Here is a 13,934-nt window from a genome sequence, read left to right as displayed (position 1 = left end):
GGTTGATGTGTTTGAGCACCTACACATCTCTCTTTACACTATCTCTCCAGGAAGACAGAATTGTTAGTCATGAACACTTCAGCCCATAGATTTGGGGAATTGCAAACACTCATGGTATACCACCCTAGGATGTTTTTCAAAAAAAGACAAGGTTAAATTTAGACCTCATCTGAACTTTCTTTGAAAAGTGGTGTCTGATGTCTACCTAAATCACAAGATTCAACAACCACTGTTGTTTGGGGTTTTTTTCTGTAAAACCAATTCTAACCCAGGCTAAAACCCATTTTTTAGATAAAACAGCGAGAGTCTTGTGGCACCTTAAAACTAACAAATTTATTTTGTCATAAGCTTTTGTGGGCAGAAACCCGCTTCGTCAGATGCATTCTTTAAATATACGCAACACCCTTTCTTTTTACCTAGATAGAATTAAGTCTTTCAGGGTTTGACCTATGGTATTTGTTGCCTTTGAGGAGAGACTGAAGAGCCAAGTAGAGCTGGTCCAAATTTTTCACGTTTTCTTTTTCTTCTTGCAAGAAAATGTGATTCATTGAAACCGAAACTGCTTGCAGGAAAGGGTCAATTTCAATAAATTTCCCACTTCAAAAACGTTTTGCGAAAGAGTTTTAAAATTGTCAAAATGCCCAGCTTTGACATTTTCTAGATGAAAATTGTTGTTTTTTGGTTCAAAATGACTTTGTTTTGGCAGTTAGTTTACAGTAAAAAAAACCCAAACTTTTTTTTGCAATTATTGAAATGCTATTTCTTTTGCCCTGATCCAATTCCTCTCCTCCCCTTGTCACAGATTTTTGATTTACAAAAGTTTGAGATTTTTATCTTTTCATCCTAATTTGGAATAGGAAAACATTTTGAAATCTCAAATTTTCACAGGATTGGAAAACCATTTCCCACTTACCTCCAGGGCCAAGCCATTTCATCTCAAAGCTGATTTAAATTGGTCTCAAACTGTATTAAGCTATATTATTAGTTAGCTACTTTAGCCAGGTTAAGTCAGGGATCACTCCAGAAGTGTTTCCATCTCAGAAATATGTATGGATCAATTAATACATTCACAAAATATTATTTTGCCCGGTAGAGGCATGTAGATTGGATGCCTCCTTTGACAGAGCTTTTTAATAATCTCTGTCCAGGAAAACTACACCAAGAGTGTAATATATATGGGCAAGCACTCAAAGAAGAAAAATATTTACTTATCTTATAGTAACTGTGATTCTTCAAGATGTGTTGTCCATATATACATTCCATGATTCACCTGTCTTCCATGCAACTACAGATTCCTATGACACCTGGATTCTGTACTGGTGAACTGTATTGATATATAGGGTCAGTTGGCCCTGCTCCACCCCTTTGGGAGGAGGGTATTAAGGCATTCACAGCACAGATGAGGCCCTAATGTACACTGCTGGCCCAAAGATTCTAATCTTGTGCATATGTCACATGCGCACAAAGGGTAGAATACATATGGACAACACAATTCAAAGAACCCCTTACTGTAAAGTAAACATTTTTTTCTTAACCTGCTCCCTAAGAGTGACTACTGGACCAAATAGCAGCTTTTTTGGGTATTGCAAATGATAGTGTCAGAAACTTCAACATGGATGGACTTATTGAGCCAAATACTGTCATCTTTATACTTGTGCATCACCACTGACTTTAAAAGAGAATTTAGAACATTGATTCTTAGGAACACCATGGATAAAAAAGACATTATGTCATCATAAGACTTGACCTCTTTCCCCATCTACAGTATGATGTTTTTAAAAGGAATTTTCTCCATGCCTATTTTAGACTGCATTCCAATTCACATTTAGCCAGACTTTCCCAGTGGGCTTCTGAATATTTTGGTCATTTTCTTGGATGGACAGCCCAATGAAAGGTCTCAACCTGCAGTGCAAAAATGAGCCTCAGGAAAAAAAGATATGCGCACAAACTTAAAATGTCAGAATAGATCATTTAAGCTGTCACCTTTTGTTCCTCCAAATACTTTCTTTTACTTTGCTTCTGGTAGCAATGGAACACTGAAAGAGAATGTTAGAGTGGTAAATACAGTAGGGACTCTAGTGATATCAGGTTTCAATCACTATTGTTGGTGATTGGCACAAAAGCCAAGTTAATAAAGTAATAGATTTTTAGGGCCAGAATGGACCATTATTATTATTATTTTATTTATATTTGTATTACCATAGAATGTTGGAGCCCTAGTCATGGATCATCATCTAGTCTAACCTCTTGTATAACACAGCCAAAGAACCTAACCCAATAATTTCAGCATTAAGACTATACCTTCTGGTTGAGCCCTAGCACAGGTTCATAATTACAAGCTGATTTTTTAGTTAGGTGTTAGAGATGTATTGGAATTTTTGTTTTTACATCAGACACAGTTCCTGATCTTAAAGTTCCACCTGTCTGGCCTTTCCGGATGAATTCTATTGAATAATACTGGGTTCTATTGGAACAAAAATACTCCTTCCCTGCAGGATAAGTGGAATTTTAATACTCCAGGACTGTAAGCTAGAATCTTTCTCTTGGTTTATATTCAGGCTGGAAGCTTTTCCTATCTGCTTCAAGTATTGAAGGCAGACACATGCAAGCCTGTATATGATTGTTTTAGACCTGCCCAGTGCTAAGGTACTTTTTCAATGACTTTATATTGAAGTACTTGTGGCACATAACTTCATAACAAATAAAGAAAGGCTAGTACTGATGGGTCCCTAAAGCTATAAAAAGATAGAAGAAAGATGGTAAATTTCCATGAAAAGGTTTAATGGTCTGGAAAGCCATAGTAAAATGGAATCGGAAAAAAGGTCTGTAAAGAAAAATCACCGAGCCTTCTGTTGGGATTTCATCCAGCATTTACTTGAATAGGCATCATTTTAAATTCAGAGTGCTCTGTTCATAACAAACAAATTGACTGTGAAAACTCAGTGGACATATTTACTTTAATTCAAAATACAGTTTTTGGAATTTCTCTGTAGGTCAAATGTATAATATCCACACTTAGGAGTCATTGATTTGTATTTAAATAACCAAAAAGACTTAGGTTTATTTATTTGAAAGGATAATGGTTTGTAAATTGTAACCAATCATAGATAAATTTAAAAAGGTATTGAGAGGAACATATGCACTATGGGAGAAAAAAAGTCAGATTAGTAATTAAAGAGATTCATATTTTACTTTTATTTTAGAAAAATCATTTAAAGGTGGAAACAGAAATAGAAAAGAGTAAAATTAAAAATTATTTTTTCCGAAGCATAGAAAAAGAGGAATATGGAACACTGAGATAAAAATCTGTGCTCCCAGAAAAATATCATTAAAATGCTGGACAGTAGTCACAGGTAGGTGTGAGTTTGAGTAATAGGAAGAATGTGTTTAGCAATCATCATGACCCTGATCCTGCAAACAATTTCATACCTACTAAATCTGACACAGAGATAATCCTGTTGACCAGTCATGTGAATAAAGTTAAGGATGTGCGTAAGCGTCTGTATGATTAGGGTCCAATTTTTGTTTCCTGACTGTCATTTTTCTCTTCTTTTCCTTTCCTTTCTTTTCTCTGTCTCTGTCTCTTGCATTTTGTCTTGTTCTTGTTATTTAGATTCAATCTGTGACTATTACAAATATTTGTTTTATGGAACATTCATCTTTTTTTCTAAAGTTTTATATTCTAGCATGTGACATGTCTCTTAATACTACCTAATACATTCTATTTAACAAGGATGTAGCTCAACTTCAGCAGAAACAGTCCGAGTGAGTTCAAGGGGCCATCTGTGACCCATGAAATTTTAAAATGTACATTAGAATTGCCCTCCTCTTTAATACAAAGAATTCTTGTGGGAAGCTGTTTAGTAAAGATTTGGCCTATTACTTGGAACAAGATGGAGTACTGGTTGCTGGAACCTGTAGTCTGAGGACTTGTCTTCACTAGGGTGTTTTTCCCTCAAGTTAATTGATTGCCATTTAACTGGGGGGCAGTTAACCATTTTTAAAGACTACTCTGAACACTCCCAAAATGTATTTTTCTGGGCTAAATCATTAGTAGAAGTTTACCTTAAACTGTTCCCACAATTTTTTTTTTTAGCTTGGAACAAATGTTTGGAGAGTGCCCAAACTAGCTTTTACAAACAAATTAAGTACCTCCAATTAATTGGTAATCAGTTCACTTTAGGTACAAAAGTTTGTGTAGACATATTGTCTGTGGGCTGCAACCTGAACTGAAGATGACAAAAATCACAATCTGCTCCATTTTAGGCAAACTAGATACAACCTTTGTGCTCAGTATTAGTGTTCAATCCCATCTTCAGCAGGACAAAGTTAGACACTTCATGTAGGACTAGGGGCCAGATTGTCACACACCTACTATGTTGATAGTTGCTTAGTGGGATTTTCAGCAGAGCCTCAGCAGGTTAGGTGGCCTGATTCCTCTTGAAATCCCACTAGATGCCTACCATCATCCTTAGGAACCTAAATATCTTTGTAAATCTGGTCTTAGAAGCTTTTTGCTTTTTGTATCAAATCTGAAAAACAGGAGGTTACCTACTCCTAAACTGGAGCTAGGTGATGTGTCTACATGATGCATGAGTCCTAGAATGGCATGCTGGTGCGTAGGCCTGCTGCACTGCAGAGACCCTGGTTGAGTTTTCTAGGTTCCTCTCTATGCTGATATTGGTGGTTGTGGGTGGTCAGGAATTTCAATGTCCATTGAGGTGGTGATTCTTCTGAGTTATAATTAGCTTGACAAACATGGTCTATTCCAGGTACTTTCTGGTTTTACATTTAAAGTGACTCACACTCTGGATCTAGTCGTTGGAATAGGTTTGAGACTGAAAGGTTATAATTGTGCAACTATATTATTGTCATTACTATATCATTACCTTTTCCTGTTTACTTCTCTGGTTGGGATAAAGAAACTGTATTAATGATCCTCCAGAGAAGGCTAATGGAACTTCCCCTCAGAATGCTGTGTGGGAATGTACTGTCACATGGACTGACTTTTGGTGGTCTGTTAAAAGTGGCAGAAATATCAATTCTAGTCTGACCAGTCACAAATTCAGAATTTTAAGAAAATTTGCCATGGGTTTGTGGGAAATAAAGGAATGATCTTTTGCCTCCTCCATAGTATCTGAACACAGCAGAATGGTTCCAGGTGATGGATAGGTTGAATAATTTGAGCTTCCTCCACTTGGAAAGTGAGGGAATTGCTGCTTTCAGACAAAAATGTATTGATTTGGATGGAGCCATCTGTGTCTGTAGGTAGGTGCATTGTCCTTGCTGCTTAGACTTCAACTAGTGACGCTTTTCAGGATGATGTCTGTTCACTGGTCCCATGTCCCTCTTGTCTAATAAAGTCATGAGATAGTGGGTCTGTTGATGTTTGGATTTTCAGTGCCTCTTTGTCTAAGAGTAGAATGCCAGATATTGCGAAGAAATCACTGGTGAGGAGGCTCCATTCAAGAAAATGTCATACGATGTTTGACTCACCAATTCTATGCTGGAATCTCATCCTCTATTTCATGGGGAAAATTGAGAGTATGATAGCCAAGCAGCCATGGCAATATCTGCAATCTTCAGCTTTCCTTGATCCTGATCAGTCTGGTTTTAAACTTGGGTATGACACTGACTCACTAATGACCACTAATGATCGCAAGATGTGGAGCTGACCTTGTTAAAATCAGTGAATAATTTAATAAATGTATTTCATTGTGAGATTAATTTACGTTGCCCTAAGAACCTTGATAGAGAGAGGGTAACTTTAAAAATAATTCATTTTAGTATTATAATTAATCTGAATTGTGTTAGGTCTACTTTTTACTTCATCCTTTAAATACATCAAATGGATGACACATTGCTTGCTTTCAAGTAAATAAATAAATAATTCAGAATGATATGTGCAAATATGTAGAGGAAACCCTTAAATTCACATAGTCGTATCAAGACATGTAGTAGGAATGGAATTACTAAATTGTACATTTTATGCAGTGAAATTTGCTTCTACACTTTTTTCTTCATGAAGTTCCAAAATGAGTCTAACTGAAATGAAGGAATGATTGTATTAATTGTGCCCACAGGTATTCCAGTTAATTGATTTTATCCCACCCTGAAGCTACAACTTTTTCCTCTCTCGATTTTCCTTTGTAACAGAATATTTTTAAGGAGTATAACCTTCCCTCATGTCAAAATACATATTATGCAGAATACACACTTTTCTAAATAAAGTATAGCTGGCCGGTGGTCAACAATTCCATTTTATGACAACTTTTGGGGTTTCAAAGTTTGCTTTATTCCACATTGGAATGAAAACATAACCTTTCTAATGGTTTTGCAAAAGGGAATTGTATCAAAATGTCCATTATCAGATAAAAAATGTCAGGCTTTTGATTCAGGTGTCTTTCTCATGTCAGAAGTGACTAGAGAGTCTACCCTGGACCTCAGAAACCTTCCCTTTTGAAAACTTAATTGAAACGGATTTGTCTACACAATACATTTTGGCTTTGACAAAACAGCATGTTATATTTTGTTGAAAATGTTCCAGTCAGCTCTCTACTGACAATCGTATATGGCTAATTAAGAATTAGCTGTTGTCCACCATATGCCTTTATCCTGCAAGGTACTGAGGCTCCTCAGCTCTCACTGGTGTTGAGGACAAAAGGCCAACACTTTTCAAGATGCTCAGCACATATCAAGTACACAAAGTACATTTTAGGTGTAGGTACATAATAGACACCGAAGGCCTGTTCCTGAAAAGTGCTGAAGCCACATACCCTTACCTTTTTGCTGTATTTGGGGCTGGGCCTGGGGCGGGGGGAAGGAAGGGGGACAAAGTAACCTGAAATATATACCCTCACCATATACCCTTCCAATCTGTGACAACTTTGGGGCAGTGAGCTGCCCCCCTTCAGCTGCTGGATTCTTTGAAGGTGGCTTCCTTGCACTCTCATTTTTCTTGTCTCGTTGTGGATGCTAACAAAAAGAGTCAACCCCCACTCCTCTAATGCACAGAAAAATACCAGGCTCCTTGCCTTTTCCAATCCACTGACCACCTCCAATTCAGCAGCAATAGGTCTCCAAACTCAGCTACTAGACATACTGCAGCACTAGTGTTTACCTCATTCTAGAGCCAAGACAAATCCCCAAATGTCCCGTAATACCAGAAAATCCAGGCAGAATACTAGCGAAGCAATCCCATGCCCATGTTAATACCCCAACTGATTAGGTCTGTTCGTCATGAAAAATGAGAATTTTTTGCAATAATATTTGCACTGTGCTGAAGATTAGAGGGATAAGCATCTGATGGGTGTGTTCAGCTGCTAAAGATATGATATTAAATTGTGAATTATAGCTATAGTGAATTATATTTGCAGGCTATATGAGCTTTTTCAGAAAAAAGAATTACAAAACCAAATGAACTAATTTGATTTTGAGTTTCATTAAGCAGAACTTAGTTCAAGGTTTAAAACAAAAACAACAAACAAACCAAAAACCCATTTTCTGAGGCTTGCAGATCTTTTCGTGAAACTGGAACCAAGTTTATTATAACTTCATCTTAATTTCAGATGAAAATTGGTTCTAGTTTTTGGTTATACCTTTCTTCCCAGTATTTTTTACTAACTAATAAGGCCCTTGGACCATCTTCTTTACAATCTGATGTTTATGGTGGAGAGGCTGGTGGCCTGCAATTTCCCCTCACCTCTGAATTCTTTGTAGGCAGTCAGTGTTTGGAGATCTGGATGTCTGTTTCCCTCCAAGGTCCTCGGGGTGCATATGGCAGGCCAGGTCCCCTAAATCAACAGGAGGACTTTTATGGGCAGTGAACTACACTCTGAAATTTCTATTCGTCATCTATCAATCTCATCCTCACAGCTCAACCCTGCTGCTGCTCTTACTTCCTCCGGATGGTGTACTGACATTATTTGATTCTGGGGCCTGATGCAGGCCATAATGTTACTAAAGTATTAGAAAATCTTCAGAACTGTATGTCTTGAATCTCATCAATCCGCAGCTAGAGATCCATCAGCAGGATCTTGAGTCCTCATGAGACATGAAGGGAGAGTTTCAGGTGCCACCCTCCTCCCAAAGAGAATAAAGTATATTTCCTGTTGATAATTTTGAATGGCAAGCAGGAGAAATTCTATAGTTTTAGCTGATTTTTGCTTTGAGAATACTGGTGTGTTTTGAAACAAATGCAAAGCAAAATGCAGAGGCTGCAAATCTACACAAACAAAAACCACTGAGTTTTGGACAGCTTTGCTGCTGATACTGTTTCATTACTCATTGTTTATTTACTCTAACACTTTTATCTCTGTGTGGGCAACTCCCAAAGGATTTGCTGTGTTCCTGCAGCTACTTTTGTTATGATCAGGTATCTCTCTCTTCACTAGTCACTTGTGATTTTGCTCTCTGTGTCCTACTATAGGCTTTAAATTAGCCCAACAATTAAGTATAGTATCAGGCATATTGATATAACCATGACAACCAGTGCTCTGTGTTTAAACCCATGAATGCGCTTCAGCTGTCATACGAGTTCAGACACCAGCAATCTCGTGGCATCCCTAAAAGTGATGAGCCATTTTTGGTGACCTTTTTAGGTGGGGTTGGGTAAGCATCTTTGTTGTGACTGTTGTTATCCAACACCTACAATATTTCACAAGGTAAGCAGGGATGGACCCAGAATTGTACTTGGATAGTTAAATGTCAGTGTATGCTTATATGCAGTAGGAAGTGGTGTAGATGATTCAGTAGGTGGCAATTTTATCTAAGTCAGTGCTGAACCAGTACCCCAACAGGATGCATGGGGCATTGTGCTACGTGGGGTAATATTTAGCATGAGACATACAACCAAGGATTTTGATCACTTGTAGTCTTTCCAGACTTCTGGAGTTTTCCTTTAAAAGTGGTGATGTTTCCCTAGTATCCTGGCCAAATTCCATCTTGGGTTATTATATTCTGCCTAGTTGTTTCCACTTGCAGTCTCAACTAAATGTAGTTGCGTCTTTACTTTTGCTCTAAATTGTGTAGAAATGCTGAGTATTTTTAAAAATTCCAATGTGTATTTCAATGGTAGCGATCTCTGCAAAATGACTGGTCTGAGTCTTAGTTACTTAGCATTAAGCCTGCTTAAGAGTTGTTGTGGCATGGTTGCCATGGCCCAAAGAATTGCTATTTCTGTTAAGATTCATTGGCTCTGTCCTGTATAATTGCAAAGTAAACTTCATTTACGTTATAATGGCCCAGATTATCTCACTCTTACGATTAGTACTTTATTCCAGAAGCATTGCCATCACTGAGAATGCTAAAGGACTTAAGTGTTAATCCATGTGGGTAAGGGTGACAGAATCTGGCTCAATATTTTATGTGTAAAGGGCTTTGCGATCCTCAAATGAAGTGTTATGAAAAACAACATCATGGTTTGTCACTGTTCCTGTCTTGTATATTTTTGTACTTGCACGGTTCCCTCCAAACAGTTTTAGACAACGTTCTAGAGTTGTGATAATGCTCTGATTTCACAAATCTCTCTCCTCCTTAATTTTGCACCTCACCTCCTAATCTCGTGACACTCTGTAGAAGTGGCTCTGGAGTTGTGATGATGGTCTCTTAAGCAAGACTTGATGGGAATTCCTTTAGAGACCATCATCACAACTCCAGAGCCACTTCTACAGAGTGTCACGAGACATTTCATTCCCTCAGGGACTGACTATGATGCCTCCACTTCTCCCCCAAACCCATCTAACTGAAGCAACAATAGATGTGATTTGAGAGTTTCACACGTTAATAACTGCAGGGCTTCCAGGCTCAGCCCTCATACACTACAAATATTTCTAAGTAAAAAATAACACCTCCTCTAAGATTTCCATTCCTGGAACTGATATGTTAGCTTACTTGTTTTTTTTTTTATATGAAACTTAGTTTTTATGAAACTTAAGAATCTAAAAAACATTTTTGAAAATGTGTGAATTCCTTTTCCCTCATTAGAAACATTGAGCCATTTAGCCTCCATTCAAGACAAAATTCTGAGCTGATTTTGATATTCTTCTCATGACTCTAACCCATAGTGCTATTCACTGTATCCTAATAGCAAATACCCAATCTAAATTTATTGTAACAAATGAAAGTAGATGATAAAATAGCTGTGATTAGGCTACTTGTGAATGAATCAGCAATGTTTGCCAGCTGCTCTGCCACTTTGAATTATATTGAAATAAGTACCATGATAAGATGCAATTCAAAAATTGAAGTTACTGATTGTTATTCCCATTATTATTATTATTTTTAAAATCAGCTCTTATGAACATTTTAGGAAACACCATAAACTATTTCAAATGTGAACATGTTATTTTAAAAACATACTTTAAGACATGTTTTTACAGTTGTTAATAAATAGGTATAAGGAATTTTTTTCATTTTTCAGAGGTAAGGTCAACATTAGGTATCAGGATTATTAAATCATTTTTCATAATTCTTTTCTTCTTTTACTTCATGAAAAAGGAGGTTATTGGGAGAAACAGACAGATAGAAACTAAAGTTGGTTTACAAAGCCCCATACTGATGGAAATTTCCAAAACATTAACCAGACAAATGTATTCTTTCCTCAATGTATGCACTTGTAATTAATTTTTAGATCAGTTGGAATGTTAGGGCCCAATTCTGATCTTGCAGTGCTACAAATCTGGAGTAACATCACTGAAGTCAACGGAGTTATGCCAATGTCAAACTGATGTAACTCAGATCAGAATGAGACATTGACTATGTTCTTCAAGAACAGGCCCATACTATTGTCAATGTATCTAGGGAAGAAAATACCAAATATGAATTTATATAATTTATTCTCCAATAATAAACAAGGATTATTTTAACCCTGATTCTTTGCAAGAGGTTAATATATGAATGACAAGCAGAACTGTTTCTTTTTTACAGATGACAAATAACAAAGTGAAGAACAAAAATCATTAAATCTTCATCACAGAGATTATCCTTTAATTTATTTATCTGTGTATAATTTCAGTCTGATTATTCTAAGGGTGTTTTTTATTATTATTTATTTGGTATCATCCTCATTCATTGGAACTCTCCTGTAACCAGATTAGATTAGTGTTTATGTCTTTGTGGTTGTTTTGCTTAGGTACACTATACACTGAATCTTTTGAATCTATTGGTTATTTGACAGAAATTAACATTAACGAGACCTTACACATGAAAAATATTTGGGCTTTTTGGACAGAACTTTAAAAAATGCTGCTCTAGACTGGAATCTGTCAGAGACCCGAAGAAAAGCCATCAGTTGTGCACCGAATGGGAATGTGCACAACTACTTGCCTCACCCCAATACAGGAAATACATGCACAGTAAATATGTGCGGACTTATAATTGTGGCAGAATAAATGTTGACAAATATGACTAAAATGAAGAGCACAAATCTAGTTTCTAGTATCAGAAGAACAACTAAAGTTTCTGCTGTTTTTTTAATTTTTCTTCAGGATTATGCTGAAAAGGAGAACACGATAGCAAAAGCTCTGGAAGACCTTAAAGCCAACTTCTACTGTGAACTCTGTGACAAACAGTACTACAAACACCAAGAATTTGACAATCACATTAACTCATATGACCATGCTCACAAACAGGTAAGAGAAACCTACTAGATATGTAGCCATTCCAGGTGGCTACGTTCCATTCCATTCAAAGCTACCTATGAGATGGACACCCAGGATTATTTCCTGGTCTGCAGAAGTCAATGGGAGTTTTGCCATTGACTTCAGTAGGCAGGATTTCATCACCAAGTTTCATTAAAATTAATGAGGAACTGGGAGTCCAAATCTGCAAAGTGACTGAAAATCTTAGCTTCAACTATGTCCATAGTAACCCTAGAACTGAGAATTGAAATGGTCATTTTGCTTAGAAACAAATCTTAAAAGATGTTTTGATAGACAAATCTCCAAGACGACCTGACTGCGAGAGAAAATACCCAGGTCTATGGGAACTGTGAGCATTCTAAAAGTGAATGGAAGCAGGGAGTGATGAGACATGAATGTAAAATGCAGTGGTTTTGAATTTTAGTTTGGCATAAAAATAAATATTGTAGTGTATTAGTTAAATGTGCCATGCTAAAAAGTTCTTACCTCACATTCAAATAGGAAATTCTCATCAGAGTTGATTCTACAGTATTGGGCAGCTTATTGGCTAAGTTTTCTTTTATTACCAATTACATTTCTGAAATGTATTATAATTCTTTTTTTTTTTTAATTGATCAATGATAAAAAAATAAATAAGAACGATACAGTTTTTGACTCACAGGTAGGAATGGGCTAAATGTGAACTTTGAAATGCACATATTTGTGTTTTCAATACCAGCCTCCCCTAAAATACTACATACCACTATGATTACTTATGTTGCTTCAGGGAATACTGGTTCATAGAGAGAAGCCAGGCAGTGGTGTCACCGGACCATGGGAATTTTATTATAAGATAAAAGCAATAGTCTCTCTAATCTAGTATCCTGTCTCTGACAGCGATCAGAACCATATGCTTCAGAGTAAGGCATAAGAAGATGTTAGATATTACTTCCCTATTCATAGTTTCACTTGCATAGATTTATTTGATGACTGATTCCTTGAGCTGGAAAGTACTTACATATATATAGAGTGAAGTGGAGGTATCACTATACCAAAAGTAGTGCTGAGTCTCCTGTGTTGCTTGCAAATTTATAAAACGTATTTCTGTTGTATCATCATGGACCTCTCTGTCACCTGCATCTAACACTATCACATTATCCAAAATGATAGTTGTCCTGCCTTTTTTTCTCCAAAGTGCCTTTCTGGGACACATCATTTCTCTCTTTCTCATCACTAGCAGGAGTAAACATTTTTAATTAGGTAGTACACAAATTACTCTATCAGCCCTTAAATGGTTTATAATTAGAGTTTATGTAGAAACCTACAGAGATCCAGCCTCTTATTCACAAAAGTCTCCTGTTAGAGGCAGAAGGAAAAAATACTTTAAATGAGAAACTAATTTTGTTTTTTGAAGCACCATGCTGTAGCCATTTGTTGGCAGAGTTTCAAAAATTGGGTTACAACTAACTGTTCTGCGTTTTTATTTGGGCAACACAGACTTACAGAATACCTGGAAACTCATAAGAACGATGTTGTACATATGAAAATAACTGTGTAGAAACGGTGACTATGGGCAATGAATTTCCCTTTTGGAATTTAGCATTGCCCCACTTAAGTCCCATTCTCTCATTATGAGCAAGATGAATCAAGCCATTCCAGTAAAACAATATACGTTATCAAGTCATCTATACAGCTGTGATTTTTTTAAATAAAAAACAAATTTATAAAAAGCAAATAGGTTAAATAGCCTGTGAACTTTAGATAAGACACAAAAATAAAGAATATAGAATATCTTCCTTGAGGGTTTTCTAAGTTTGTCCTTCATAGGATTTATACCATCATGGGCCTCATAGGATTCTAAGGTGGACAAAGGATTGAGCCAAACCTTATGGCACTTCCTATGTTTCTAGGATTCTAAATTTAAATCCTCAGGTTTTTTAAAATGTTTTCATAAAATGAGCTGATCCTAACTTCAGGGGAAAATCAAGACTGAGAAGCAATAGGAACGGTCACTGACACCATAAGGAGCGCTCTGTCCCCAACTGAGCAAAAAAAGCCAACTCATCAGCACTTCTCTTCTTTTAGCAGTCTCTGCCAAACATTTATAGCAAAGAGGATTCAGCAAAGACTGCAGTGTTTGGTCTTTTCTGCATTAGTTATAGATGGGATGAGGAGACCGTGTTTTGGATCATAGAGGTCAGGAGTGAAACTGAATAAAGTCTAGTGTTCAATGCTTAATATTTTTATGTATTTATTTGTATTACAGTGGTGTTCAGAATGTGCTAGGCATATATCTATATATGGGAAGGCATAGTC

The 13,934-nt window shown here is 36.7% G+C and overlaps 1 protein-coding gene across 1 annotated transcript in view; it reads left to right on the top strand.

Annotated features, from left to right (window-relative positions):
- The window catches only part of ZNF804A (zinc finger protein 804A), a 237,860-nt gene that overhangs the window by 161,461 nt on the left and 62,465 nt on the right, over positions 1–13,934 (top strand). The window contains exon 2 of the mRNA XM_067549069.1: positions 11,487–11,630. Coding sequence (XP_067405170.1) covers positions 11,487–11,630 — 144 coding nt within the window. The remainder of the gene's footprint in view (positions 1–11,486; positions 11,631–13,934) is intronic.

The sequence above is a fragment of the Emydura macquarii genome, unplaced genomic scaffold, assembly GCF_026122565.2.
Source record: "Emydura macquarii macquarii isolate MOO-44397 ecotype Brisbane River unplaced genomic scaffold, CSIRO-AGI_Emac_v2 contig_1253, whole genome shotgun sequence".
Classification (NCBI taxonomy): Eukaryota; Metazoa; Chordata; order Testudines; family Chelidae; genus Emydura; species Emydura macquarii.
Note: the sequence above shows the minus strand (reverse complement) of the source record. Positions and strands in the feature narration are given on the sequence as shown.